The 27,867-nt window shown below is 55.9% G+C and overlaps 4 protein-coding genes across 7 annotated transcripts; 1 reads left to right on the forward strand and 3 right to left on the reverse strand.

The window, feature by feature from the left end:
- Positions 1 to 1,634: 1,634 nt before the first annotated feature.
- On the reverse strand, positions 1,635 to 5,437 carry RPL18 (ribosomal protein L18). Its single transcript, XM_063091006.1, has 7 exons — positions 5,332 to 5,437; positions 4,092 to 4,178; positions 3,609 to 3,716; positions 3,002 to 3,100; positions 2,530 to 2,653; positions 2,247 to 2,316; positions 1,635 to 1,748 (listed from the first exon to the last, which is right to left on the reverse strand). The coding sequence occupies exons 1-7, from the start codon at positions 5,332 to 5,334 to the stop codon at positions 1,673 to 1,675; spliced, it is 567 nt and encodes a 188-aa protein (XP_062947076.1). The 5' UTR covers positions 5,335 to 5,437; the 3' UTR covers positions 1,635 to 1,672.
- A 191-nt stretch (positions 5,438 to 5,628) lies between these two features.
- Positions 5,629 to 14,444, forward strand: SPHK2 (sphingosine kinase 2). Of its 2 annotated transcripts, XM_063090294.1 has the most exons (7): positions 5,629 to 5,735; positions 6,930 to 7,081; positions 10,348 to 10,819; positions 11,679 to 11,828; positions 11,961 to 12,055; positions 12,148 to 12,263; positions 12,697 to 14,444. In XM_063090294.1, exons 2-7 carry the CDS (start codon positions 7,043 to 7,045, stop codon positions 13,781 to 13,783), a joined length of 1,959 nt encoding a protein of 652 aa, XP_062946364.1. In that variant the 5' UTR covers positions 5,629 to 5,735; positions 6,930 to 7,042; the 3' UTR covers positions 13,784 to 14,444. The 2 variants fall into 2 exon arrangements, with proteins under 2 accessions (XP_062946364.1, XP_062946365.1); XM_063090295.1 differs by lacking the exons at positions 5,629 to 5,735; positions 6,930 to 7,081 and adding an exon at positions 8,751 to 8,833.
- Positions 14,445 to 14,626: 182 nt separating this feature from the next.
- On the reverse strand, positions 14,627 to 20,863 carry DBP (D-box binding PAR bZIP transcription factor). Of its 3 annotated transcripts, none has more exons than XM_063090296.1 (4): positions 20,176 to 20,863; positions 18,882 to 19,328; positions 17,121 to 17,332; positions 14,627 to 15,118 (listed from the first exon to the last, which is right to left on the reverse strand). In XM_063090296.1, exons 1-4 carry the CDS (start codon positions 20,312 to 20,314, stop codon positions 14,903 to 14,905), a joined length of 1,014 nt encoding a protein of 337 aa, XP_062946366.1. In that variant the 5' UTR covers positions 20,315 to 20,863; the 3' UTR covers positions 14,627 to 14,902. The 3 variants fall into 3 exon arrangements, with proteins under 3 accessions (XP_062946366.1, XP_062946367.1, XP_062946368.1); XM_063090297.1 differs by having other exon boundaries at positions 18,918 to 19,328; positions 20,176 to 20,861; XM_063090298.1 differs by lacking the exon at positions 20,176 to 20,863 and adding an exon at positions 19,713 to 19,748.
- Positions 20,864 to 21,348: 485 nt separating this feature from the next.
- Positions 21,349 to 27,618, reverse strand: CA11 (carbonic anhydrase 11). The gene is made up of 9 exons (XM_063089347.1): positions 26,613 to 27,618; positions 26,450 to 26,524; positions 25,572 to 25,714; positions 23,417 to 23,602; positions 23,114 to 23,209; positions 22,912 to 22,984; positions 22,666 to 22,820; positions 22,258 to 22,423; positions 21,349 to 21,475 (listed from the first exon to the last, which is right to left on the reverse strand). The coding sequence occupies exons 1-9, from the start codon at positions 26,677 to 26,679 to the stop codon at positions 21,450 to 21,452; spliced, it is 987 nt and encodes a 328-aa protein (XP_062945417.1). The 5' UTR covers positions 26,680 to 27,618; the 3' UTR covers positions 21,349 to 21,449.
- Between the last annotated feature and the right edge of the window lie 249 nt (positions 27,619 to 27,867).

The raw sequence follows: 27,867 nt of genomic DNA on the forward strand, positions 1-27,867 counted from the left end.
CTGTCTCCAGTCACCCAATTGTCCCTAACTAATGTACTGGGGAGCTGCCTTTTTGACCCTGGCCCACAGCACATCTAACTGGCCCTCTCCAGCCGTCTCCTTCACTGTCAGGAAAACACCAATTACTTCTAACTTACCATCTCAACATCTGTTGTCCTGGTGAAGCACCCAACTGTCCCAGGCTGTCTGTCTGACTAGGTGAGTTTCTCCCATCAACCAGTGGCCAACTCAACAGCTCTTACTGGCTGACCACCTGGGATGCCTCCCAATGGGACCAGCCTTGGAAGAATGCACTCCAGCCCTAAATCTCAGAATAACCTTCCCCACAGCTGGGAACTAGGCCTTGGTCTCCTTCCTTGTCAATTGAGGACTCTGCTCCCTGGACCCTCACACTGCCTCAGGCTGCTGGGGTGGATGGTGATGTGCACGACTGGGGTTCCCATTACTGTAGAACTGGTCCATGATCTTGATAGCCCATGTAGGTTGGACAGCCCAACTAACCAGCCACCGTTCCTCAGGTCGGTTGCCCCTGCCTGTGTCCTGGCCACGGAGCTGTTTCAGGCTGTCCTCTATCTGTGCTGAGCCCTGGCTAAGCTGACCCCAGGTGGTTTTCTGCCTGAATCCCACTATCTCCTGCCAACTGGTTGTCCACTTTTTCCAGGACACGGACCACTCTCTATCTTGTCCTGTCTCCCTTCCAAGCCCCAGCTGCCTCTTTGAGCCTCTGAACCCCTGACCCCTGCAAACCAGCAGCCGCTCCTACTAATCCCAGCAACCTAGGCGGCTGCCTTTCTCCACACCACAGCAAGAAGCCCTGCAAAGAGAACCAATAGAGGAATAAAGCTAGGCCTCCCTCCTGCCAACTCGCCCCACACGTCCCCCTCTTGCCATGCACACCGTTCCGTGTCCAGGTCCCTATCCCCTTCCTTCCATCTCTTACCTGTTCAGAGGACGGTGAGTACAAGCGGGTAGAGACCTCCTGTCTTTACCTACGCGGTTCTTCCGGCCCTCTCAACTTATTCATCAGGCTTCAGCCTGAGATCCGGGGGACCCAGCCCATTGTGCAAACACAGGGGTAGGGCCGGGACAGGTCCCTGGTGGAGGTCTGGGGGTGCGGTTCCCTGTGAGCACACGCAAGGGTGCTCGCCCAGAGGCCAGCGTTTGCCTCTCTGGCTGCTTGCTCCCGGGGGAGGAGGTGGCGCCTAACAGGTTCCCACGCATTCCCTCCTCCACCGCGGCCCCACCCTGTCCACTTCCCGCCCGCCGTCTCTAGCCCCAGAGAGATCCAGGGAGGGGCGCGGGGACTTTTAGGAGGGGTTAAGCATGGCTAATCCGAGAAGGAAGCAGGTGCGCAAACACCTGACACCTGGCTGTTAGCAGAGGCGGGGTTCCAAGCCTACCACGCACTGAGGGTCCAAGAGGAGCTATGAGACACCGCGCATGCGCCGAGACGGCCAGAAGGCACCGCCCGACCCGGACGGAGTCTACGGGCCCTGAATTGTTCCCTGGGATACTCCTAGGGGCTGGTTTCCACGTGCACGGTTTGGTATGGTTTGGGTTTGGTTTTCCAAAGCAAACGCATCTCACCCGCAAGCGCCAATCCCCCGCCCCCCAATAACAGAGTGACATCAGCATCCAAAAAATCTTTTTAATAGTAGGCCAGGATCCAGGGTTAGTTTTTGTAGCCGCGGCTGGCCCGTCGGCCTCTGGCACGCTCGAACTTCCGTCCCTTGGAACGTACGTAGGGTCTGCGGGGAGAGAAACGAGGGTGTGAACGAGCCCGTACTACAGATGAAGCCAGGAACACCAGCAGCCTTTAGGGCCTTTCTGTCAAACCCAGGACTCAGCAGAGTGATGCTTTAGCTAATGGAGTAGCACAGGGTACAAGAGTCAAGGGTGACATAAAGTGGCCTGCTGGAAAACCTCGGCAGTGCGGGAAGCCGAGCCAGAAGTGGCTGATGAAAGCCTGCACCAGGCCCTGGAACACCCCAACCCTGAGCCTACAGAGACTGGGTAGGATGCAGGCTCCCAGCAACCCAAACCTGTGGCAGACCCTTGAGAGCCTGCGTTTTTTACATCATCTGCCCAGGAGCTCTACACCCTGGCAAACAGAGGTGAGGTGGGAGGGAGTTCTAAGGAGGCTGGAACAGTGTGAAAAACAGGAGAAGCAGCTGGAAGGGTGGCTAAGCTTGGACCTGCAAAGCGGGGTCAGGAAGAGAGGGCAGGGCCAGAGGTCTGATACTCACTTGGTGTGGCTGTGTGGGGTTCCTGGGGCCTTGCCAAAGTGCCGGTACACCTCTCGGCCCTTGCGAGGACCTGGGGAAGGGATGAGTGGATCAGGCAGGGACCTGGCACCTAGACCTCCTGCAGGGAGATCCTCTCCATTTGACCTTCACAGGTCTGAGAATGATTTGGGGCAGGTGCGTGTGTGTGTGTCCCTGACCCTCCAGACCTGGAAGGGTAAAGGCTACCAGTAGTCTCACACCAACACCCCCCCCCCCCCACCAGGAGCCACTAAGCATCACTCACCAGAGAGCAGGACAGTGCCACAGCCCTTGGGGGAGTCCAGAGCCAGCTGGTCAAAGGTGAGGATTTTGCCCCCAGCCTTGAGGATGCGGCTGCGGGCCCGGCTGGTCACACGCAGTGCACACACCTGGATAAGACAAGGGAGGTGAAGTCAGAGCCCCCTACACAGCCACCCGGGGGCTGGTGGGACATACCACCCACTGCCCTGGCCCAGCAGAGTCCCAGCTGCTTGCTAGGCCCGATAACTAACACCAATAACTATTACCAAGAGGTTGACAGCAGCTGTTCTTAACACTTTATGTCTAGAAACTCCTTTAAGACTATATCACTACATGTTTAACGTGGAAGGAAACTGAGGCAAAAAAAGACTGAGGACTTTGTGTAGAGGTGACAAAACAAGGCTGATGCCACACAGCAGAGTGAGGATTTGAGTAGCATCCCCTGACCCACCCACCACACCTGAGCCCCCACTCACCTTCAGTTTGGGCACCTCTTGAACCCGTACATCATCTGTTATGGTCCCCACAACCACAGCCGTTTTGTTTTCCCGGCCAGGAAGCTTCATCTTCCGGATCTTGGGAGAACGCACATCGTAAGGAAGTCCTTCTGATGTTTAAAACCAACCCCCCCGCTTCAGGCATCCCAAGGACCAGGACAGTTGTGCCTTCTGAATGGACTAAACTCACCCATGCCACATCTCCCAAACTAACAGGCTTCATTTCTGGTCTAACACAGGAAAACCTCCAGATGACAAAATGCAAGCACAGATTGTTCAACAGATTGCTTTTGACATGTAAAACTCACATTATATTACTTGAAGCTTCAGGGCAATCTCATTAAACCACTATTATCCATCCCCATCTTACAATAAGAAAGAAATGAGCCCAAGAAGCCAAGCCAGTCACCCATATTCGGCTTCAACCAACGGTCAGAGCTCTTCACCTACCACTAGCTAAGATAAACCAGTGGATGCTCAGGTTGCCAAGGCAGAGTGCCAAGCCCTCCCTCCCAGAGCCCAGATCCAGAAAGACAAGACCCAGTGGCTCCCCAGGTCTACTATGCTCCCTGGACCAGCCACTCACCATCCGGGAAAGGGACAGAGGCGGCCGGTTGGTGCGACTCATAAACAACCTCTTCAGCACAACTTGGTTGAAGGTGGAGTTGGTTCGTCTGGCCAGAAACCTGTACAGCTGGAGGAAAAGGGAAAAGGATGAATGAGAACCTGGGACAGCCTACTCCCCCACAATTTTCTAGTGAAAAGGCAAACAAATGATAATTTGGGCTAGAGAGGTTTATATGGCTTTCCCCCATCCCATGGGTTGAAGGACACTTCCTGGCCAGGGACCCAGAAAATTCTCTCCCCACTCCCAAGTTGTATACAGCCCAGAGGCTGAAAACACTGGAACTATGGAAGCTCTGGGACAGAACCAGAGTCGGGAACCTGCCCTGCTGACCCCTGGGCAGTCGGGGACCAATACTAGAATGGAGAATCTGAAAGACTCCATTCACCCATCACCCACAGACCTGGGATGACCCTACCCAAAGATCTCAGACCCCGATCTCACCTTGACCAACAGCCTTAGGTAGATGTCCTGGCTCTTGGGCTCCTTGCGCCGAACCTTTCGGTCCTTGTTGTGGCGGATGTCAACTCCCTGTGGGGAAGAAGAGGTGACCACCAATTGTGAATCTTGCCAATTACTCACTCATAAACATTCTCAGTTATTACTTATATCTGAGACTGAGCTGGACCCCAAGCTCTGCCAACAATAGCTCAAATTCCAGGTCTACCACTGAAAGACCTCTGGGCCTCAACTGGTTCCTCTGTAAAAAGGGGCTGCTACATGCAAAGCCTTCAACACAGCACCGTGAAACATCTTAACACAGTAGCTACATGAACTTAGTTAAAAATTTTAATTCTTTTGCATTTTGCAAGAGTATAAGTATTATTTAAACTCTCAAAACCGGCTCCCATACCTGGACAATAACCAGAAACAAATAAACCAGTGATAGACTCTAAATAATAATAATGACAAGTCTTTATTTAGAATATTAACAATACTAGAATGACCTTGCAAGCAGTATCTCCAATCCAACAACACTATGAGGTAGTCTATTCCCACTTCAGAGCTAAGAAAACTGAAGAAAGCCCAGTATTTCGACTACACCCCCTACCTGCTATTCTGAGTAACTGAAGTTTTTCAGACTGTTAGCAATTGTGAAAAACTACTTAAGTATTCATACCTTACATTTATCCAGCACTTATGATACGCAAGACCCTGTGATGAGCAATACCTATGCATTTCTCCTTCCCAAACCTACAAACTTGTGAAACGGGATTACTGTGTTCCCAGTGAAAAGAAAGACACTGGGGCACAGGCCTGGAAAGCAACATTACAAGATGGGCAAGAAGCTAAAACTCGGAGGTCTGCCTGGCCCCCAAAACCGGCTACTTGACTCTCGACTCTCTCCAGAACCCAACTTTCCAGACTAAGGAGTGACAGGTTGGGGTAAAAGCAAAGGTAAGTGGCTGGCTGGCTCCCCCACTTCCTGGCCTTGCGAGCCTGGTCATATCACTTAACCTCCTTATACTTCAATGGGGGCAATAACGGGAAAACGGGAGAGGCCGGAGGCTATGACTCTGGCCCATTTCTGGTCTGTGGGCTCCCAGAGTAGTCCCCCACGCCTCGGGAGTCGGCTCCTTCGGACACCCGCGGAACCCCTGCCTTCCTCCGGCACGCCCCCATCAAGAGACCACGGCGGATGGCGGCGGATGATGAAGTCCCGAACGCCACAAAGCGCACTCACCATGATGGCGTCTCCCACTCGGCCAGGTCCGGAAAGAGAGAGCGGTACTGGAGAGGGCGGGGAAAGCCTCCAGCGAGTGGCGCCCCTGTGACGTCACACGGGGCGACACGGCGCTCTACCACGATCTAGGCTTCTCAGTGCTGCATTGGAGGACTGGCTAGATGGGCAAGACCATTCAGTGGGAGAGAAACAACCAGAGAAACAGCGTGACGTCAAGGTCAGAAGGGCCAGCACGTCGGGGACCTCTCTGGCCCTACACAATCCCTGTTCTCGATAGTCTTCCGGAAGAAAGGGAGCTAGAGAGATGTATGGATCTAGGAGGACGCATCGCGCGGTGACGTTCTGGCCTGACGTCGACGGCCTCTCGGTGGCTCCTGGAGGACCCGGAGGGCCGAGTAGTGGAGGTGAGGAGGCGGGGCTGGCGGGGTGGTCTGGGACTCGGGAAACCTCTGACCCCACGCTTCGGGCGTTTCCTTATCATCTGCATTTCTGCCTAATCTCCAGCTACACCTCACAGGCGTAGCCGCAGCCGGGGGAAGTTCCTACTTGAGATCTGAGCTCAGTCTATATATAAAGCACCTGTATTTCCACTTTTTTCGTTCAGCTTCTCCCCCCCCCCCCGCCAAGTGTCTCTTCCCTGACGCTTTCTCAGCCTCTGTCACCGGTGGGGCTGCTTTTCCAAACAAGAGACTTTCAACAGCCCAGCAGTTTCGATGTGAGGGATGGGCACGGTACTGGAGCGTTGAGAAGTCACACTGAGGCCCCGGCTTGGAGGGTGGAGCGGAGAGAGGGAATAGGTAAAAAGCTCCTGAAAGAGAGGAGAGGAGAGGAGAGACCTAGGAAGAGGGAGGAGAAGATTCAGAGAGGACAAAGAATGAGACCCGGTGGGTGATGGAGAACGGAGGGGTAAGGAGGGAGGAATGGAGGCCCAGGGGATGGGAAGAGGGAAAGGGGGGAGATGGAGAGCCAGCAAGAAGTAGAAACATAGAAAGATGGTTAGGTGGGACCTTGTCAGGTGTAACCAGATTCAAGTCATTATTTTTTTTTTTTTTTTTTAAAGATGACTGGTGAGGGGATCTTAACCTTTGACTTGGTGTTGTCAGCACCACGCTCACCCAGTGAGCTAACCGGCCATCCCTATATGGGATCCAACCCGTGGCCTTGGTGTTATCAGCACCACACCCTCCCGAGTGGGCCACAGGTCAGCCCCCAGATTCAAGTCTTGACTCTACTACTAACCAATGGTGTGACCTTGGACAAGTCACTTAACCTTTCTGTGATCTTGGACAAGTCATAACCTCTTTGTGCCTTAGTTTCCTCATCTACAAAAAGGGGATAATAGGTCGGGTAGATAAGGTGTTTTCCAGGATTATGTAAATTAATAAAAATCCTTAGGTCAATGCTTTGCACATATAAGTGCTCAGTAAAAATTAGCCTTCACTCCTTAGCACTTACTGGGTGCATCCAGACGGACTGGTTTGGGCAGTGACAAAGCTGACCTGTCTCCTCTTTTCTCTTGGACCTCTGGCATATTGAGCCTGTCAGAGCCTCCTGCAGTCTGCTTTCAATGCTCCTACATATTCACCTCTCCTCCACAGAGCCAAAGGCCAGGCCTGGACAATGAGGCCTGACTCCTTGCCCATTCCACCCCCCTATGGCCTTAGACCCAGGGCCAGGGTCCTGTTGATGTAACAGAGCAGAGGACTGGCAGATGAATGGACACCTTGAAGCAGAGGAGCAGCAGGACCAGGTAAGGGTCCATCTGAAAGCCAAGATCATTGTACTGTTGGAACACGTCATCCGAGGCCCTTCTATCAGCAATCTCAGACCTTCTCTCCAGGCAGGTGTGAATAGCTTTCTTCCCATTTCCCAGGCAGGGCAGCTCAGTGGCCAAGAATTCAGGGGCTTCCCAGAGGTCACAGAGCGAATCTGTGTGGGCTGGAGGCCTCCTCCTTATCCTTCTTCTCCTCCTTGTTCCCTCGTGTCTGTGACTTGGTCTCTGTTTGAGTCTCAGCCTCTTTGGTTGGTGTCTCTGCCTTTCTTTCTCATGGGGCCCCAAGTTCAAGTGCGTGTCTCCCCGTCTCTCAAGCTGACTGGATTTCTGTTTCCCCTATCTCTGCGTCATTCCTTGGCACATATTATCTGATGCTATTGTGGATGCAAGGTACATTGTTTGGCAATAAGTGAACTTCTTCCTCCATTTGCCAGCTCTGTCCCTATCTCCTTCTGTTTATGTCTTTCTCTCTCTGCAACTTTGTTTCTAGGTCTCCTGATATATCCTCGCCTTGCTTTCTTTCAATTTCACCATGTCTTTGCCTCTGTGTATGTCTCTGTCAGCATCTTCGCTTCCATTTCTCTTGGTCTCAGTTCCTCTCAGCCTCCGGGCTTCCAACATTCTCCCCCCGCATTACCCCCAACCTAGAGGTCTCTCAGATACTGTCTCTCCCCATCTCTCTCTTTGTTTCTCAGGCCATGTGACTGGGTGATTCATTGGGCAGATGTTTATCTCATGCTGCCTCCAGTCTGGTTTGAGCCCAAGGTAAATTAGTGAGCTTCTCCTCCCTGGTTTTCATTATAGAAATGTCTGTCTCTGCCTGGGTCTGTCATTTTCTGCGTTTTCTTGTGTCCTTACATTGAACATTCTCAGTCCTACTGTTCTGGGTTTTTTATGGTGGCCAGCTGGTACAGGAATGCGAACCCTTAATCTTGGTGTTATCAAAACTGCACTCTTGGGCCGGCCCGTGGCTCTCCCGGGAGAGTGCGGTGCTGATAACACCAAGGCCCGGGGTTCGGATCCCATATAGGGATGGCCGGTTCGCTCACTGGCTGAGCGTGGTGTTGACAACACCAAGCCAAGGGTTGAGATCCCCTCACCGGTCATCTTTAAAAAAAAAAAAAAAAAAAAAAAAACTGCACGCTAACCAACTGACCGAACCGGCCAGCCCAATCCTACTCCTTTTGTCTCTTTGTTTTTTTTTTCTTCTTTTCTCTGTCTCTGACTCTGTAGCTGTCTGAAAAATAAACATATCTACTTTTCCCTCCTCTTTTTTTTCCCCCTCTCTCCCCAAGTCTCTTATTGCCTCTGACCCTGCCTCTCTGGGTTTCTGCCTTGTTCTGTGTCTGGGTCTCTTTTACTCCTTTTGCACGTCAATCGGCCTTTGTTACCTGTGTTAGGGTCTCTGTCTCTGCAGCTAAAGACCTCTTCCCTACACCCCTTTTCTTTAATAAACTCAATGGAAGAGACAGGCCTACTTGCCCTCATCTGCGACGGCGGCCGGTCTCGGGAAGCGCGATGCCCCGCCCAGTTCTCGGCTTCTCCCGCGGCTGGCCGCTGCGCCAAGCTGGCGAGCCGGCAGGCCCCGCCCCCCGTGCGCTCTCATTGGCTCGGCTCAGGCCGGCCGCGCGGCCATTGGCTGAGTGGATACACACCCTCCCCCCACGCTAGGTCTGATGGGGGCGGTTGGTACTGACATGAGGGGCCGCTTGGAGGAGGACCCAGCGGGTGAGGAGGCTGCGGGGGTCGGGGCAGGAACCAGAGTTTGGGGGACTGAGGGACCACGAGGAACGGAGACGCAGGCCCAGGACTAGGGTACCATGGGTGGGAGATGGAAATGGAAAACCAGGACCGGGACTGAGGGATCCAGGGGTGGAAACCCTGGCCTGGGACTGGGTTCTGGAAGTAGAGTGGGGATGGAGGCTGGGGACCCAGGGATAGAGACTCAGGCCTATGAACTGGGGATCTATGGATGGAGACCCAGGTCCAGGTCTGGGGTACCCAGGGACAGAGACCCAGGCCCGGGACTGCAGGGCATGTAGGGCTGTGTGCCTGAGCCTGATTTGAGGTTCCCATAAGGGCGCCAGCACAGATTTGGGGGTGGGGGAGACACTCTGGGCCTGGGGGAGCTGCCTGCCCCAAGCAGAGGGGCAGAGGTGGTTCCTGGGGGTGAGTACACAGGGGTGTGTCTGGGGCCACTTTGGGCCTGGAGAAGGAGAGGGGCAGGACTGGCAAGTGGAGGGCGGAGCAGTGGGGAACAAAGGTGAGCAGGAAGGAGGAGGAGGCAGCAGAAGCTGGGCAGAGGGCAGGGGGAAGGCCTCTGGGGAAGGGACCTCAGTCCTGGTTCCCACCCCCTCCCTGGAGAGCAGGTGGCTGGCCAGCCAGGTCAATGTTCAGGGACTAGTTCTTGGCCCCTGCCCCTTGCAGGTGCTCGAATGTGGCTCCTCTCTGACCCCTTAGTCCCTCTGTGTGACATCCCTTCTGTCTAGCTGTCCACATCTCTGCCTTCCCTCCCTTCCAACTCTGTTGTCTTTCTCGTTGGGGTCAGAAACTCTCACTTCCAAGTATCTTTCATCAGCTGGGTTTGATCTCATTGAAGTTGTTTCCTCAGTGTTTCTCTGGCTCTCAGACCTTACCCCTCTTTTTCTTTGTGTCTCTGTGTCCCTCTGTTGTTACTCTCTGCACCTAGGGATAACTACGTAGGTGGCTGGCTGGCTGGCTGAGTGAGGGTGTGGGTGTGGTTTCTTTCTCTGTTTCTGCATGTCTGTGTCTGCTTATGTCTCCACCATCTAGTCCCCCTCCTGTGCCTTATTTTTCTCCAAAGCCCTTATCATCACGTAACATAATATGTGTTTTACTCCTTTATCTTGCTTTTCTATCTTCTGATTAGAATTTTAACCCCCTGAAGGCAGGGATTTTTGCCTGTTTTGTTCCCTGCTGTGTTTGCTGGGCTTAGCACCATTATTGGCAAGAAGAGGGTACTGACTAATTATTTGGGGAATAAATGAGTGAACATTTGCATGCCTGGGTCTCTGGGCCCTTCAGGATCTGACCTTCCTGCTCACCTGACCTTTGCCCTGCATCCTCAGGGTCCCTCCACACTGGTCTAAGCCTGTCTGTCTCTGGTGCTTCCACCTCACCTGCCATCGCCCCTCATTGTCTCCTGTCCATAGGCCCTGTCCCTCCCTCCACCTGCCATGGGGATCCTGGACTCTGACCCCTGTCCTTTCCTCGCTCCACAGAATTCACACCAGGAGCTGACTGGGAGCTGGGGCCACAGGCCTAGGAGTACCCTATACAGGGCTGAGGCCATGGCCCCGCCACCACTGCCATTGGCTGCCAGCACCCCACTTCTGCATGGTGAATTTGGCTCCTACCCAGCCCGTGGCCCACGCTTTGCCCTCACCCTCACATCGCAGGCCCTGCACATACAGCGGCTGCGGCCAAAGCCCGAAGCTCGGCCCCGGGGTGGCCTGGTCCTGCTGGATGAGGTCTCAGGCTGCTGCACCCTGCGGAGCCGCAGCCCCTCAGACTCAGCAGCCTACTTTTGCATCTACACTTACCCTCGGGGCCGGCGTGGGGCCCGGCGAAGAGCCACTCGAACCTTCCGGGCAGATGGAGCAGCCACCTACGAGGAGAACCGTGCTGAGGCCCAGCGCTGGGCCACTGCCCTCACATGTCTGCTTCGAGGACTGCCGCTGCCTGGGAATGGGGGTGAGGTGCTGGGCAGCTGGTCTGTCCTAGGGCTACCTCCATGTCTCCTCAGATCTCCCTCTGGGCATCTCTGTCTCTATTTTTGTGTGTCTATGGCATGTGTCTCTCTGGGTCTTTATTGAAAGAGTGATACACAGACAGGGATGGACTACAGAAGGAACAAAAACAGGCAGAGAAAAATGATTTGTCTGCTGCTGTCTTGCTAGATTTCTGTCTCCCTTTCCCCCTCCCATGGGTCTTGACCACAGATGAGTCAGAGGTTCCCGGGCTGGTGAGAGCAGCAGACTGAGACATGATCAGTCACCAACAGAGTTACAGGCACCAACAGAGGTCCCCTAGGAGCCCAGAAGTGGCATCTAACCCAGTCTGTGGAAGGTCAGAAAAGGCTTTTGGGCAGAAGACACCTCCCCCAGGGTCCTCATTTGGTGCAGGAAGGTAAAGTTTTGAGGTGCCCCATCTGGTGAGCCTTTATTGTGTCCTGCATGGTGCTGCTGCTGGCTGCCTGGGGCCCCAAAGGTATGGTGACAGGGAGCCTTGCATAGTGGAGTAACCTGATCCTGGGTATCAGGTGTTGGGGGCGAGGAAAGTGGGAACCATAGCTCCTATGCCCTTCTCCCACATATGGGTCCAAAGGGCACTTGGTTTCACACCCAATCTCTGCCATTGTCTCAGCACCTGGGAGAGTGGGGCAGGGCCGCACACCTGAGTCTGGCCAAGTGAGAACTGGAAGAAAAAAAACTCACAGCAGGCTCTGGGTGCCAGCCCTCCACCAATTCCATTGGGGGCTATTTGAAGGAACTGTTTCCAAGGTGAGGGGCCTAGGTCTCTGGCCTCTACAGACCCTGTCCTCTCTCTGCAGAGATCACCTCTGAGCTTCTGCCAAGGCCACCCCGGTTGCTCCTACTGGTCAATCCCTTTGGGGGGCGGGGCCTGGCCTGGCAGTGGTGTAAGAACCACGTGCTGCCTATGATCTCCGAAGCTGGGCTGTCCTTCAACTTCATACAGACTGGTAAGGGAGTTGTGAGGGGGACTGGGGGTTAGGACTCTTGAGTCCTCGGGAACCAAAGGAGTGGGTGGGTTCCTAGGTTGGTGGGATGGGTAACAGGAAGAGCCTGCCTAACCTCCTGGTTTTCTATATTAGAACGACAGAACCACGCCAGGGAGCTGGTCCAGGGGCTGAGCCTGTGCGAGTGGGATGGCATTGTCACTGTCTCAGGAGATGGGCTGCTCTATGAGGTAGAACAGGAGCACCCTGTCCCTAATCCTGAGCCCGGGGAGACTGCAGAGGCCAGGAACAGAGCCCAGTCATCTGGTCTCCCACCCTCCAGGTGCTGAATGGGCTCTTGGATCGCCCCGACTGGGAAGAGGCTGTGAAGATGCCTGTGGGCATCCTCCCTTGTGGCTCGGGCAATGCACTGGCTGGAGCGGTGAACCATCATGGGGGGTAGGTGGGGCACTCCTGCTGGGGAGGCCGAGGATCCCCTGAAGGGAGGGATGAGCCCTCCTGGGCACATGGATCCCACATCTCTCCCTCAGCCAAACCCATAGTCAAGTAAATCAGTCTGGCTGTGGGATGCCCCCGCCCCCAGTTCCCAGACATTTTTGCCTGTCTCTTTCCCAGCTGTTTCCCTGGTGCCTAGAACAGTGCCTGGCACACGGAAGGCACTCAGTGAATGCTTATCAACTGATAGAACTGACAGGGAACCCAGCCCAATAAGAAGAGTCTGTCTGGAGGTGGTCATGGCTGCAGTGGGTTCAGGGACATGGCCTCCTTGGTCTCATGCTTTCTGCTTCCCTGTCTCCCCCTGCTCTGCACTCTGTCTCTTACCCAACCCTGTTTGCTGTTTCCCACCATGTGTCCATCTCGGTCTATGAAGGTTTGAGCCGGCCCTGGGCCTCGACCTGCTGCTCAACTGCTCATTGCTGCTCTGCCGGGGTGGCAGTCACCCCCTGGACCTGCTCTCTGTGACACTTGCCTCGGGCTCCCGCTGTTTCTCCTTCCTGTGTGTGGCCTGGGGTTTCGTGTCAGATGTGGACATCCAGAGTGAGCGCTTCCGGGCCCTGGGCAGAGCCCGCTTCACACTGGGCACGGTGCTCGGCCTTGCTACACTGCACACCTACCGTGGACGCCTCTCCTACCTCCCTGCCACTGTGGAACCTGTCTCACCCACCCCTGCCCACGGCTTGCCCCGTGCCAAGTCAGAGCTGACCTTGGTCCCAAACCCAGCCCCACCCATGGCCCACTCACCCCTGCATCGCTCAGTGTCTGACTTGCCCCTGCCCCAGCCTGCCCTGGCCTCTCCTGGCTCCCCTGAACCCCTGCCCATCCTGTCCCTTAATGGTGCGGGTCCAGAGCTGGCCGGGGACTGGGGTGGGGCTGGGGATGTTCCACTGTCCCCAGACCCATTGCTGCCCTCACCCCCCGATTCTCCCAAGGCAGGTCTACTCTCACCCATGGCTGAGGGACCCCCAGAAATACCAGCATCCTCTGGGCTCCCACCTCCCACTCCTGATGCCCAGGTAGCTGTCTCTCCTTGGGGCCCATCGGACCACCTGCTGCCCCCGCTGGGTACACCATTGCCCCCAGACTGGGTGACGATGGAGGGGGACTTTGTGCTCATGTTGGCCATCTCCCCCAGCCACCTGGGTGCTGACCTGGTGGCAGCACCACACGCACGCTTCGACGACGGCCTGGTGCACCTATGCTGGGTGCGTAGCGGCATCTCGCGGGCCTCGCTGCTGCGCCTTTTCCTGGCCATGGAGCGTGGTAGCCACTTCAGCCTGGGCTGTCCGCAGCTAGGCTATGCCGCCGCCCGTGCCTTCCGCCTCGAGCCGCTCACGCCTCGCGGCGTGCTCACGGTAGATGGGGAGCAGGTGGAGTATGGGCCGCTGCAGGCGCAGGTGCACCCGGGCCTCGGTACACTGCTTACTGGGCCTCCTGGGTGCCCTGGGCGGGAGCCTTGAACCGAACCAAAAGTGGGACCCGCCGGGGGCGGGACCTACATTCCAAGAGGCGGGGCCTGAGCTAGGGGGTGTGGCTTGGTTGCCAGAGTTAGGCGGAGCCCTGCAAGTGCAAGGGCCCTGACCCCGTCTCAGGATTGCGCCCGCCCCACAAGAGATCAGCCGTTATATGGGAGGGTGACCTGAATTCCAGGGGATAGGCGTCGTCACAGAGAGAAATGGGTTCGTCCGGATGGTAGTGCCTGACTAGTGTGGGCGAGGCTTGACGTCTGCGCTTTGGTTGTCCTTACGGGGAGGGGCTTAGTCCTGACTCTCGCATCCGGATCGTACCAGCCCAGGGCGGCTGAGGGCGGAGCCTATTTTACGCATCGCCCAATGACGGGACCTGGAATGTACAAGTAGGGGGAGGTCGCCTTAGTTAACTGGCCGGTCAGAGCCCAGGTCTGGCTCTAGCCACTCCGGTGCCTCCACTTAACTGGCCAATCAGCCCAGGAGGGGCAGGTTCCCCGGGGCTGGCTCTCGGATTTGCACTAATGTTCCTCTCCCCCCCTTTACGGGTGGCGGCAGGGAAATTCATTTCCACTGTTGTGTGTCCTGTGCGTTCCCCGTCTAAAAAGCAATTCAAAAGGTCTATGCAATAAAGGCAGTCGCTTAATTCCTCTCAGCCCTTCACCCGTTCCTCCATTTGACAGCCCCCGGCAGGTATCAAACTTGGCACTTCCAGCAGCTACTGCCTTTTATGGGCCATAGCCCAGATCTGCCCACGTGTTCCAACCAGTGTGACCTGCTGCCCTTGAACCGGGATCAGTGAGCTGCCTGCTCCCCCACAACAGCTGGCTCTGGGGTTCTCAAGATTTATTCAGGATAGTGTTAACGGAAGCGTTGGGAGGATGGGGTCTTCGACGTGCCGGGGGCACACACAGAGGATCCTCTCCGCCCCCGCGAGGGAGCGGGGAGGCCGCTTTTTCTTAAAAATATAAATGTATTTATCTGCATCATCACGTCCCTGGGGCACCCAGCTGGCCGGCCGTTGGGCCACAGGGTGGTTGGGGAAGAGGGCGTCAGGGCGCAAGTCTGAGCAAGGCAGAGGACAGCTCTGCTGGGTGGGGGAAGGGGGTGGCCTCACAGGGCCCCGTGCTGGGCCTGGTAGCGGGACAGCACAGCGCGGTAGTGGGATAGCTCCTGGCGCACAGCCACCACCTCCTGCCGCAGTAGGGCATTCTCCTTCTCCAGGAAGGCCGCCCGCACTGATATCTGGTTCTCCTTCAGCCTCCGGGCGTCGCGGGACCTCTTGGCTGCCTCGTTGTTTTTGTACCGCCGGCTCCAATACTTCTCGTCCTATGGGATGGAGGGGTCGGAGGGCACTGAGGTCCATAGAGAGGTCCCATCATAGGTCCCAGCAAGAGAGGAAGGAAGGAGAGACACCAGAGCTGCTGCTTGCCCAGCAGTGGGGCCTAAAGAATACCCGGTCTCATGGGGCCCGCCCGTGTCTCACTTGGGAGAGTGTGGTGCTGATAACACCAAGGCCAGGGTTTGGATCCCTATATAAGGATGGCTGGTTAGCTCACTTGGGAGAGCGTGGTGCTGACAACACCAAGTCAAGGGTTAAGATCCCCTTACCAGTCATCTTAAAAAAAAAAAAAAAAAAAATACCCGGTCTCATCAGTTGGGAAAGAGTGGTGCTGATAACAGGAAGGTCACGGATTTGGATCCCCATACTGGCCAGCCGCCAAAAAAAAAAAAAAATACCCAGTCTATGCTGAGATGGGTACCTAGAAAGGCCCTGGTGGTTAAGGAGAGCAGGTCCCCAGCAACACTAAGGCATGAGATAGACCCCTCACTCCCAAGCAACTGGGCTTCCAAGTCTGCACTGTGCAAAGCAGACCCCAGCACTCCCCACTTAAAGGGCCTGCAGTTAGCTCCTGGTTGCTAAGGATGCTCATTCCCTAGCAACAGGGCCTTCAGCGTCTGAGAGCTTCTCCAAGTGAAAAGCAATGTCTTACACATCACCTTTCTAGATCATGGTTGCCAAGGAAAGCTTAGGTCCCCTAGTGATGGGGTTTGGTGTCCCATAAAATCCTCCCAGAGCTGGGCCCCTTTTGACCTGGTTGCTAAGGTAACCTCATCCCTCCTCAGCAAACAAAAGTGAGGTCTAAGTGGTCCTGATTGACCATGGCCAGTCTCTGACCTTCTGGCCTTCAACTGGGGCCAGGGAGCTGCCTCCTCCCTAACAAGACCTGGTTGATAGAAGAGCTGTCCCTTAACAAAGGGGCCTATCCGGAGATCTCCCCAAAGTATTATACCCAGGGTCCTCCAATCCCGGAATTTGGTTGCTAAGGAGGACCACTCCTTAGTAACAAGAACCACATAGCTCAAAAAGTTTCTCCCCCATTTAATTAAAGCCTAGTTCCTGCTTCGTAGGGCAAATCCAGTCCCTAACAAGACAGCCCTGCAGCAGGGGAAATCACTGGTCTAGATTTGGCGTATAAGCTGGTCCTAGCTGCTTCAAGTAGTTGTGTCTTACACAAGAACACAGCAAAGTCTTACAAGAGAAGCTCAGGCACCTCTCACTAGGGGAGCTCCCAGTAACAGCAAAAACAGAATGCTAGAAAGATGCAATCACTGCCCAAAACACCCCAAATCAGCTTGTGGCCCTGGATGCTTTTGTTTTTCTTTTTTTCTTTAAAGATGACCAGTAAGGGAATCCTAACGCTTGACTTGGTGTTATCAGCACCACACTCTTCCAAGTGAGCCACGGGCCGGCCTTGTTTCCTTTTTCTTAAAATATTTTTTATATTTTTATTTTTTTTGGCACTGGATGCTAATGGGAACCTGAGGTGTCTCACCAATGTGAAGTCCAGGCACAAGAAACAAGGCCCAGAGAGGCTAGCAAAGTCTGCATTCTAGGCAGATCACTCCAAAGGATGCCCCGAATCAGAGATCAAAGGCCTAGCCCCAGCCTAGTTGGCTACTAAGGAGACACAGGCTGATATCCTGTTACTAAGGAAGATTGTCCTTAGCAACTGCGCCTGGTGGAACCAGAAGCCTGCCCCTCTGATTATTCTGGGTGCAAGTGATAGATGCTCCAAGCCTGCACAACCAGACATAGCAGGGCTGGCTAAGTCTGCATCCCACAGTGATACTGTCTTCATAAATCTCAGGCCAAAACCTCTACCCTTTGCATCCCATGGCCAAGGAGGACTAATCTTTGGCTGCAGGCCAGGAGAGCATGAAAGCTAATTCCAGTGAGAAGCCTGGGCCTGAGTGCAAGAAAAGGCCTATCTATGGCTGTGGGGCCTGTCCCCAGCCAAGCCTGTGTCCCACATCCGGTGGTGCTCACCTTCTGCTCCTCTGGCACCTGAATTTTCCTTGCTTTCTTCATGATTGGCTGGGGCTTAAGTTCCTCCTCTGAAAAGCGATGTCTCCGAGGGTCAAAGGTCTCATGGCCGGGAATGCTTGACAGGGCAAGATCAGCAGGGTCGGGTTCAAAGGTCATCAGAACCTCCACCGTGTCTGGGTCCACAGGGCTAGGTGTGTCCCGAGAGGTCAGGCCTTGGGGAAACAATGCATCACCTGAGTGTTTATTTTGGGAAGGGGGTTCCCAGAGGCTACCCCCTGCTCCCATATCATATCTACCACATGGAAGGCCCTTCTGGGGGTCTAGCATAAGGCCTGTCAGGGATAACCTCTCTAAAATGAAGGTTCCAAAAAATGAAGGTTCCCTAAGCCATAAAAATGCTTAGACATAATGAAGCCAACTCCACTTTTAAAACAGGGAAACTGAGGCCCCGTCATAACTGACTTGCCCTAAGTAACACATGAGTCAGGGCTATTGCTTCTAAAACCTCGGAACTTCAGAGTCACAGTATTAATTTCTTTCCCATAGTCTAGTTACTGACTCCCTGACCAAAGCTTAGACCCCAGGCTGTTCAGAGAAACGGAATCTACTACATTGAAAAATCTCGTTAGACCCTAAGAGCTACTCGCTCCGAAGGGTTAGGGAAGAGAAGCAGAAACATCTGAAGTTCCAGAAGGTTGGTTGGAGTGGCGGCGCCTGTGCCTTTAAGCACGAGCAACGGGGCCAGCTGAGGACACAGGTTCAGGGCCGAGTCACGTGCTGAAGCCTGCCACCCTCCTCTCTCTTCCCCACCCCCGCCACGGGCCCACTCACGTTCCCCATGCCCCCCCCCCCCGCGCGTGACGCGCGTGCGCGAAACGCGGAGGAGGGAAGGGCGGACTCACGTGGCGCGGGAATGTGCGGCTGGGAAGGGGAGGGCCTTGGTTCTGCCAGTAGGTCGGACCAGGGGCAGGTATGCCCAGGAATCCCTGACCTGTAGTTCGTCCCTGGAGACCTCAATGTGCCCGAAGGGAAACACCTTTCCTCTTGCTCTTTCAGGTCTCCCAGCTCCAACTTCTCAACCTCCAAGGATCCCGACCCCCCTGTTCTCTGGGTAGCACTGGAGAACAGGCCCTCTCGACCTCCCCAGGCTCCCAAGCCCCTCACCACTGCGGTAGCCATGATTTGGGGTCCCAGGTCCTCCTCGCCCGAGAATATAGAAAGCTCGGTCCTCGCCCCACTAGAGGATCCAGAATCAAAATTCCCGACCTTCTCCCCTCTGGAGGACTTCGGGACTCTGGGTAGAAGTACGCCCCCGCCCCCGCACGCGCACACACTGGGGACCCAGGATCCTGGGCTGCCAGTCCCTTATGTACTGGGGAAACGGAAGTGTGTGCTCAGCCCTCACCTTCTCCCCTGTAGAGGGCCTAGGAGTTCCGATCCTATCCCAGTTTCACTCATTCTGGACCCAGATTCTGGGGCCCAGTCAACTCCTCAGTAAGTAACCGGTCTTCCCGGCTTCCAGTCCCGGCTCCAGACCATTTGTCCCCACGTCCCACATAAAAATCCACAATATCCTCACGGGCAGTCTTCTTTGAATTTGGGGTCCCAAATCCCTCCTCCCCTATGGGTACAGGAGACCATGATCCATTAGGGGATACAGAATATAGCCTCCACCCACGACAGGTCTAGACCAGGAGACCCAGAATCCAGGTCCGCAGCTCCAGTCCCACCCTCCCAGCCCCCAGCGCCGCACAGCCTCACCCTCTAGGGGTCCAAGCCCCGCCCCCTTCGCCGCACCTGCGCGGTGGCCGCCGGAGGCCCCGAGGACAGCCCGGGCGGGGGCGTGCCCGGGCGAAGAGCTGGGGGAAGCCGATCCGCAGGAGCCTGGCCCCGGGGAGGGTGCAGGGGTGCACGCGGGCGAGGGCGCCGGTGACGGGCCACCGGGGGGCGGCGGGCTGGGCGGGAGTCCGTGCTCCAGCAGGAAGGCGTCCAGGTCCACGTACTCCACGTCGCCGAACGGCAGTGTGCGTTCCCACAGTAGCGGTGCCAACAGACCCGGGCCAGGCACGGCACCCGGGCGCCCCCGCGGGGACCCGCTGCCCACCACCGCCCCAGCTGGGGCATCCGCCGGGCCCACCGTCTCCAGGCCCGGCCCTGGGACTGTGGCTGCTGGTAGAGCCGCCTTGCGCTCCTTTTCCTTCAGGAGACCTGCGAGCCAGGGAAAGACGGGGCGGGGGAGAGATAGAGATGGAGAACAGACCCCGATTCAGAGAAACACAAGAGGAAGAAGTATACAGACCCACACGGCGGAGATGCAGAGAAAGAGGGGACGGGGACCGGAGGGGAGAGATCGGAGAGGGAGGGCAAGGAGACAGAGAGACTCAGAGGGAAGAGAGTCAGGGGGAAAGAACGGAGACGAGGGCGGCAGAGACAGAGAGAGGGGAGAGAGAAGCCCGAGAAGGGACAGACACAGAAAGACAGCGACCCAGGGAAAGAGGGACAGAAGTTCAGAGCGGGGGTGGGCAGGGACAGGGTAGGTGAAAGGTTGGTCAGGTGAAAGGAAGAAAAATGTCAGCTCTGTAATTCGCCCACCCCCTGCACACTGTATCCACTTCTCTCCCCCACAACCTGTAAGGGGCAGGAAGGGGCTCTATTCCTGGGGCACATTCCTCATCCCTAGACTCCATGTGACCCCATGAGGCCCCGCCCAAGCCCGTGTCACCACCGTGTGAGCATCGACACACCCCCCTCCTTTTTCCCCGGACCCTAGGGGTCCAGACTCCCAAACCAAAGGGAAGGGGAGGCTGGGGCTTAAACTCCTGTGTCCTCGCGGAGGAGGACACGGGAGACCTACACTCTTGGGTGCTCGGGGTGGACGGCTTTGAGACCTGGTACTTCTGGGTCCTGAGCGCTGAAGGATCTAAGGGCCTAAACACTTGAGTAATTGAGTAAATGTTGGAAGACGGACTCCCAGCACATAGAAGGTGTCTGCGGACCCCCCAGTACTTGAGCCTCTAAGGGAGTGGGGTGTCTGAATGGAGGAGATAGAACTCACAGCTGGCCGGCTCTTTTGGCTTGCTGGTCCCTTGCAGAAGGCTCCGCAGCCCAAGCAGAGCTCCCCCACCAGGAGGGGCCCCAGCCGGGCCGCTCAGCAGCAAGGGGGCCGGGGTCCTGTCATTCGCTGGCCGCGCCATCGCTGGGCACCTGCCCCCAGGCTCACGGGCTCATGGAGAGGTGAAGGCTGGGTTGCCAGTCACGGGCACACTCCTGTGGTTCGGACGAGTGTCTACCCAGGGGCGGGCGAGCGTATCTTGCAAGCCGCCAATATCCAGAACGCTGCAAATCCTAGGAGTGATGGGGATTTGCTGTCCTCGGTGCAAAAACGTGCAACTCAAGAGGGTCCCGGGAGATCATGCAGTCTGGGCGAGGGGGTGACCAAATCAGGCGGCCGGCCGTTTGCATCCGAGGGTACGAGGGGATGCAAGGCGCTCCTTCTACAAGGTGGGTGAACCTGGCTCTTGCAAAATCTGCAGCTCTCTCAACGGAAGGCGCTTTGCAATCTGCACCAAGAGGTGTGCGCGGAGGGGCGGAGGAGGGGGCAGGAGGAGGCAGTCGCTTTGAGGCGTGGCCAAAGCAAACTTCTTTCGCGGAAAAAAAAAAAAATCCAAACCAAAACACCCGACGCCACAGCGTGCGCCCCTCCTCCCGGCCTCCGCCCGCGCCCGCCGTGCCCCGCCACGCCCCGCTCGCCTCTATGGCCAAGCACCGGAGCCTCGTGCCTCGCTCTGGTTGCAAGCACGAGCCAATAGTGTCTCAACCTCATGACACACAACCAATGGGGCCCCCAGGTTGTCCAAGGCCCAGGAGGGCGCGTGAGGGACTCAGCGCGTGAAGTTGCCTTGCCTTTTGGAGGGAGGCGGGACACTGACCTACATTTGCCCAATGGGAGGCGGCGCTGGGGGCAGGACCGTGACCCAGTTCGGGCCAATGAGGCGAGAGGGAGGGGGAAGCACATGGCTCTGCGCGTGCTGCCTGGTTTGGGGCGGGGTGGGGAAGAGAGGCGCTGTTTAAAGGAGCCCCATGTCCAAATGATTGTTTTGGGAAACAAGAAGCCAAAAGACCGAGTAGCTGAGATTTAGTTAGAGGGAGATTGGTTTCTGGAAGAAGGCTGCTGTTCTTTGATACCGAAATATTTCCCCACCGCGCCTAGAATCAGAACACTGAGAAACAGGAAGTATTCTTTCCCTTTAATAGCTTTGTTTTGGGGGTGATTCCCTTCCCCTCGAGGGGAGGCTTGAGACCGGCAGACGCCATCCTCGAAGGGGAATCTCAGCGACCATGGGGGGCACCATCCACTGTAAACAGAGGACACCGGTAGGGGGCGTTAGTTTAGGGTAAACCGTGCTGGGGATGTACAGGGGACGTGAGCTGGGCCGCGCAGGGCTCTACCACAGGAAGGCTGCGAAGGGGGAACCGGAATGTACCAGGTTGAGAATCTGGGGGAAATGGTCAGATCCGGACCAGTACTGGGCGGAACCATAGGGAAGCAGCGGGAGGGTGGAATAGAGACGTCCAGATTTAGCACGAATCTGAACTACGTAAGGTATTCATGGAAGGGGGATGGGTGGGGTCTGAACTGTACCATGTTGAGAAGCTAGAGAGGTAGCCATCAGATGACTGGGTTGAATTACTGGGAGGCAGTACGTGAAGGAAAGCGATTGTACCTTGATGATTCTCAGTGAGGGGGGTGGGAGGGGTCAGACTACGTAACAGCATAGGGTCGTACCACATGGGAACAGGGAGGGGATCCGGACTATACCATTTGGAAAGTCACGTAATAGGAAGCACGTACCACAAGGAATCGGGGGGTGGGTGAGGAGGGAGAGGGTTGAGTTATATACAGAGTCTCAAAGCAACTTGAAGAGGAAAGACAGATCATGGACCAGCAATAGTCTACAGCGGGGAGGTGGACTGTACCACGTTGACACGTAGGGAGGAGAAACAGGGAGTGAGAACTCAGGAGGCTAGACCATACAGAAGCAGCAAGGGGGGTGGGACTGCATCATATTGAGACACCACGGGGACACGCACAAGCGGCTTAGACCAAGACATGGAGGCAGTGCAGACTGGACCATACCATGCAGGCGATAGTTGGGGCCTCGGCAGCGCCTCTCGGGGTGCCGGGGGTCCCTGTTGCCCCTCAAGGCCCTGTGGGCCAAGGGCTGCAGAGGCCGGCCGTTACCGCTGAGGCTCTGGAAGATCTGGGACGGAGGATTCTGGCTCAGGAGTCTCAGGGAGTGCATCTGCCATGGAAGAAGGTGGGAAACTGGGAGTGAATAGTGAATGGTCGTGGTGACGTCACGAAGGAAGTCCCTCCCCTGGGTCGGGGCCTTGCTTAGCCCACCCCAGCCCCAAGGGTTGTCTGACCCTCTTACCTCCTTGAGTTCCCCCAGTCAATCAGGAGAGGGAGGGTAGGTGAGACAAGGGAATAGTGAATGGAGTACCCAGGCCTGGGGCAGGGGGCAGCATGTGGATAGAAGGTCACCTGGAGGGAGGTGATATTGAGGGCCCGGTCAATAAGGATCCAGGTGACAGTCTCCGAGCAGGGCGGGGTGCTGAGAGAGCCCTGATAGGTAATGAAGCCAAAGGATTCGGGGAATAGGAGCTCCAGGCTCAGGTCTTGAAGAAAGTAGGCATCATCTGTGGTGATATCAGGCCAGAGTAAAGAGGAGTGCTCCTCTTGAACCCCCCTCATGTGTGCCCCCCAAACCCCAGCACACCAGGGACTTACTCTTGTAGGAAATACGAGTGATGGTGTCACGATTAAGGAGGCGACTGAGGAATGGGTTTGAGCTACCGGCCACCTGTGTGGGAGTATGAGGTGAGGAGGCAGGAGCCCAGAAGTCCAACTCTCAGATCCCCTCCTCCCTGAGACCCAGGAGTCTGGTCTTCCAGCCCCCCTCTTCCTTCAGCTCCTCCCTCCCCCTGCTCACATTGACAAAGAGGCTGAGAATGGCCAGGCCATTGGGGCCCCGGGAGGCAGCGCTGAGATTCCCATAGAGTTCCTGGTTGAAGTGAATGAGCTGCACCTGGGGAGGGAGGAGCAGAAAGTGGGGTTTCCCAGCAGAAGGGGAGGAGTGAGTGGTTCCAGCTCTGGGGTCAAACTGAGGATGAATGCTTAGGGTGGGATGCCAGTTCTGTGGAAGAGGATGGGGTGAGGCATTAAGGGGATGAGGTGGGAGGAATTGGGTTGACTCAGAGCAGAGCTTGGTGGGTAAGAGGTCAGTGGCCACGACCTCAGCAGAGAAGCCCTGGTGGTTGATCTGGTGTTCAGAGCCGGCTCCGTCGCGTGCTCCAAACAGCAGGCGCAGTTCACTGAGTCGGTGGCTATAAAGGAGAGGACCCCCAGACACATTGACCACGGGCCGGGGTGCAGGCAGGAAGGAGACATGGCGGCCGGTGTTGTACAGAGTTCCCCGGAGCTGTGGAAGAGGCATAAGCTGTCAAAGGGACACAGAGAGATCTTTTCCCTCCCATTTGCCACTCCTACATTTTCTGAGTCCAAAGATCATTTAATCATTCAACATAGTCTGAGCACCAACCACTTTCCAAACTCTATCCTGGCTCATGGTATTTGTTCAATATTGAGGAATTTTATTTAATTAACATATTTATTGAGCTGCTACTATTTGCCATGGATGTCAAGAATAGAGTGACGAACAAATAGACAACAATCCTGGGCCACATGGAGCTTATGTTATAATGAGGAAGAGACAGACAGTAAATAGTGAATCATATAAGTAACTGCTTAATTAATACATGCTCATGCCAGGAGAAATTGGGAGCTCTGAGAGAGTGTAATAGGGAACCCAGCTTAAATTGGGGGTGGGGTGGAGAGGTCAAGAAAGGCTTCCCTGAGGAGGTCATATTTGAATGGAGACCTGAAGAATAAACAAAAGCAAAAGAGTGGGAGAAGGGCATTTTAGGAAGAGAGAACAGCAAGTGCAAACGCCCTCAGGTGGCCTATTTTAGTGACACAAAGATCCCAGTGGAACCAGTGTCTAGTGAACAAAGGAGAGAGTGGTAATGGGGGCCAGATGGTACAGGACCTTGTGGGCAATGATGAGGAGTTTTGTTTTTTATTTAAATAAACTGAATATATATAACACATTTGGCAGAGTACCAAATATATAGTAAGTGCTACACAAGTGTTTGCCATTATTACTTATCCTAATAGAAAGATTTTCAGCAGAAGAGTGGGATGATCTGGTTTGTGTTTTAAACATCTCTCTAGCTGTGGGGTGGAGAATGGATTGCAGGAGGCAGAGCAGCAGACCAATGAGGAGGCTAAGGCACCAGTCCAGGTGGGCAATGACGTGGGGGTAGTGGAAGGGGAAAGAAGTGACAGGATTTGAGAAGGGGGGCAGTGGAAGGGGCAGGAAGTGACAATTTGAATGACATAGCAGTGAGGGTAGAAAGAACATGGATTGGGGCCGGCCCGTGGCTCACTCGGGAGAGTGTGGTGCTGATAACACCAAGGGCACGGGTTCGGATCCTATATAGGGATGGCTGGTCGCTCACTGGTTGAGTGTGGTGCTGACAACACCAAGCTAAGGGTTAAGATCCCCTTACCGGTCATCTTTTTTAAAAAAAAAGAACATTGATTGGTAATGGGAGTGAGGGAGAGGATGGGATGTTGAAGGGCTCTGAGGCTTTTGCCTGGGACAGCTGAGTGAAGGGTGGTGCTGGCTCTTATAAGAAATGGTATTGAGCCTTATAACACCAAGATAATGGGTTCGGGGCCGAGCCCGTGGCGCACTTGGTAGAGTGCTGCGCTGGCAGCGCGGCGACGCTCCCGCCGCGTGTTCGGATCCTATATAGGACTGACCAGTGCACTCACTGGCTGAGTGCCGGTCACGAAAAAATGACAAAAAAAAAAAAAGATAATGGGTTCGTGTCCCCGTACCAGCCAGCCACCAAAACAACCCCAAAACAAACAAAAATAAATGTTATTGCAGTGGGTACCAGCATGGACGCTGGTACCACACTGTCTAGTTTGAACCCCAGTGCTGATACTCTAGCAGTGTCACCCCAGGCGAGTAACTTAACCTCTCTGTGCTTCAATTTCTGCATCCATAAAATAAGGATAATAATAGCACCTATTCCATAGTATTCTTGTGAGAATTTTTAGAGAGCTGATCAGGCTTTTAAAGCTGCCTGACACAGGAAACATTCCATTTTTCATTGCTTCTACAGAGATGGAAAGACTAGGGAACCATGTTTAGGAAGGCAAGAACCGGTGATCTACTTTAGAGTGTAAGGAGCCTTCTCTCCACCCAGTGGGTATCCCCTCCTTTCCCAAGGCTGACCTCCCACCTCAGCACTTCATTCTCCAGCCCGACTCTGTACCACTCCAGTGGATTCAGTAATTCCTCCCTTCAGGCCTCTTACCTTCTCTCCCCCAGTGCTGAGTCTCAGCGGGGGCAGAAAGGGGTCATAAAGGACCCTCTTCAGTTCCACATCCACAGGGCTCTGCCGCTTCCCCACTGCACACAGACTCCAGGCTGCGTTCACCAGGCCCCAAAAGGGGGGCCCTGGGGGCAGGGGCGGGGCAGGAGGAAAAGTAGTCAGAAATAGGGACTGGATCCCAAGGCTGGGATCTGCTGAGTGTGCTGTGGTCTGCACTACCGGATCTCAGGGAAGGAGGAGCTGGGGGCCTGGAACTCCTGGGACTGAGGGAAGAAGAGACTGGGATCCAGAATCCTGTGTCCTATAAGATTTTGGAAGTTTCCTAAGACCCCCTAACACCTCCAAGCCTCTCCTTGATCCAATCCATCTTAAATTGTCATTGTGGAAAAAACTACAACTCCCAGCAGGCCTCAGGGCTGCCAGTTTGCCCATCTGCGGCCTGTCTGTCCCAGAGCCCCAGGGGAGTTGTAGTTCTTTCAGTCTCCCTTGTCCCACTGCTGGATAGTGAATGCATTGGGGAGAGGAATTGCAAGGGCTGGACAAGGCGGAAAATGGGGCCACCGAGTCTCTGGTTCCCAGAAAAAGCCAGGACCTGCCTCCCTCTGCAAACATGAACATACTTTCCACCCCCACACTGTCTTTCTTCCTACTCACTCCCACTCGCTACTTGAAATGCGCATGTATAATGTCCCATGGTGAACCGCTGGGGTTCAGAGGCTGGGCTGACTTCTGAGGGAGGGAGGAGGGGACTGGGACTTCTGGTCCTGAGGGGAGTAGGGAAATGGGAATCCAGACTCCTGAGTCTGAAGAAGGAGGCGCTCCCGGGAGCCCCGACTGCTGAGTCCCCGCCGTGGCTGCACCTGGCACGAAGTTTCCCTGGAGATTATCCTTGTAGCTCCACCAGTCTTCGGGGTCAGGTGCTGGTCCGATGTGAACTGGGAAGAGAAGATCCTGAATCCCTCTCCTTGGCACTCCACCCCCACCCCTCCCTCAGGGTCTCCTGCCCGGACCCCCAGGTCTTACCTGCCGCCCCCAGTGCGGCCCAGAGTACCAGCGCGCGAGGGGCACTCAGACGAACCGCACCTCCCATCCCCGGGAGGCCTCCAAGCAGCCCCTTCCCAATGCCCTGCTCCCCTTCGGCTCCTCTCTCCCTTTTTCTGGGACTGTCCCTCCAGTACTTCCAGCCTTTCTCTCCTCCCCACAGGGAGACCCAGTTTCCCAAATGCCAAGGCAGCTGGGGACTGAGCCCCCCAATCCCACTCCTCTCTCCTCTCCCTTCTCTCTGTGCCTTTCCTCCTTCCTCTCCTCTTTTCCCCGAACCCTCGAGTCCCCCCTACCTACTGCCTCCTGATCTTCCTGCTCCTCTCTCTGCCTTCTGCTTCTCCCCAGGGCTACCTCCTGGTTCTAACCCACACCCCCTCTTCGTTTTCCTTTCCTTAAGCTCTCCCAGGCCACCTAGCCCCGGGGCTCCATCCGGCTTCTCCCCGCCTCCTCCTCTCCCTTCTCTGCTCCTTCCTGCCTCTGGCTTCTCCGGGGCCTCCTGCGTCGCCTCCTCCGCGCCCCTCTCTGCCGGTCTCCAGCTTCGAGCTCTCTCCACCTCCGCTCCTGCCTCTTCTCTGTCTCTCCCTTCTCTCCCGTTCCTTCCTCCCTCTTGCCCCACCCTCTCTTCTCTCTCGCTGTTATTTAATTTTGTTGTTGTTGTTGGGGGTGGGGAGTGATCTCACAGCAGCGAACTCGGGCTGGTGGTGAGGGGTGCCCAAGGGCTAGGACGGTGGGGATCGGTGGGGGCTGGTCCCCAGCTCCCAGCCGCCCTGGGGCCACGGGGCTCGGGGTGGCCCGGACACCTGGGGCCCGCAGCTGTCCGTTCCCATCCTCCGCAGAAAGGCGGGGAGTGGCGGCGCTTAAGGTGGAGCTGGAAGAGACTTGGGAAGTCTCCGTGCTCAGGGCCGCCGGCCTCGGCGGATCCGGGATCCCCTGGCTCGCAGGGACGCAGCTGGGAGCCGCCCCAGCGCCTGCAGCCCGCTCCCGGGGCTCCACTCTGTCCTCCGCCAGGGGCTGCCTTAACGGGCCCGGGGGATCCCCTGGGAGACTAGGGTGCGGTGAGGCCGCTGACCGGGAGGGGGAGGCAGAGACCTGGAGAGGGAGAGGAAGGCGGGGAGGAGGCGGGAGGTGAGGACGGAGACCTGCGGAGGCCGAGGCAGGGAAGGCGAGCCGGGGACAGCGGCATGGCGGAGGGGGACAGCAGGTTAGCGAGGGCGAAATAAGCACCGGGGACGCG

This window comes from Cynocephalus volans, chromosome 3 (genome assembly GCF_027409185.1).
Source record: "Cynocephalus volans isolate mCynVol1 chromosome 3, mCynVol1.pri, whole genome shotgun sequence".
NCBI classification, from domain to species: Eukaryota; Metazoa; Chordata; class Mammalia; order Dermoptera; family Cynocephalidae; genus Cynocephalus; species Cynocephalus volans.

What these genes read in the sequence shown, in the direction of transcription:
- RPL18 (XM_063091006.1), bottom strand. An exon ending in AAGAGGTGCCCAAACTGAAG is followed by an intron (nt 2,654 to 3,001) that starts GTGAGTGGGGGC and finishes TGTCTTATCCAG; the next exon opens with GTGTGTGCACTGCGTGTGAC. An exon ending in ACCCCACACAGCCACACCAA is followed by an intron (nt 1,749 to 2,246) that starts GTGAGTATCAGA and finishes CTCTCCCCGCAG; the next exon opens with ACCCTACGTACGTTCCAAGG.
- DBP (XM_063090296.1), bottom strand. Translation starts at nt 20,314, where the DNA reads ATGGCGCGGCCAGCGAATGACAGGACCCCGGCCCCCTTGCTGCTGAGC. An exon ending in GCCAAAAGAGCCGGCCAGCT is followed by an intron (nt 19,329 to 20,175) that starts GTGAGTTCTATC and finishes CCTGGCTCGCAG; the next exon opens with GTCTCCTGAAGGAAAAGGAG. An exon ending in AGGTGCCAGAGGAGCAGAAG is followed by an intron (nt 15,119 to 17,120) that starts GTGAGCACCACC and finishes TCCATCCCATAG; the next exon opens with GACGAGAAGTATTGGAGCCG.
- CA11 (XM_063089347.1), bottom strand. Translation starts at nt 26,679, where the DNA reads ATGGGAGGTGCGGTTCGTCTGAGTGCCCCTCGCGCGCTGGTACTCTGG. An exon ending in ACCAGGGCTTCTCTGCTGAG is followed by an intron (nt 23,210 to 23,416) that starts GTCGTGGCCACT and finishes CTCCCTCCCCAG; the next exon opens with GTGCAGCTCATTCACTTCAA. An exon ending in CCCCAACTATCGCCTGCATG is followed by an intron (nt 21,476 to 22,257) that starts GTATGGTCCAGT and finishes CTCTGTTTACAG; the next exon opens with TGGATGGTGCCCCCCATGGT.
- SPHK2 (XM_063090294.1), top strand. Translation starts at nt 7,043, where the DNA reads ATGAATGGACACCTTGAAGCAGAGGAGCAGCAGGACCAG. An exon ending in CAGAGGAGCAGCAGGACCAG is followed by an intron (nt 7,082 to 10,347) that starts GTAAGGGTCCAT and finishes CTCGCTCCACAG; the next exon opens with AATTCACACCAGGAGCTGAC. An exon ending in GCGGTGAACCATCATGGGGG is followed by an intron (nt 12,264 to 12,696) that starts GTAGGTGGGGCA and finishes CGGTCTATGAAG; the next exon opens with GTTTGAGCCGGCCCTGGGCC.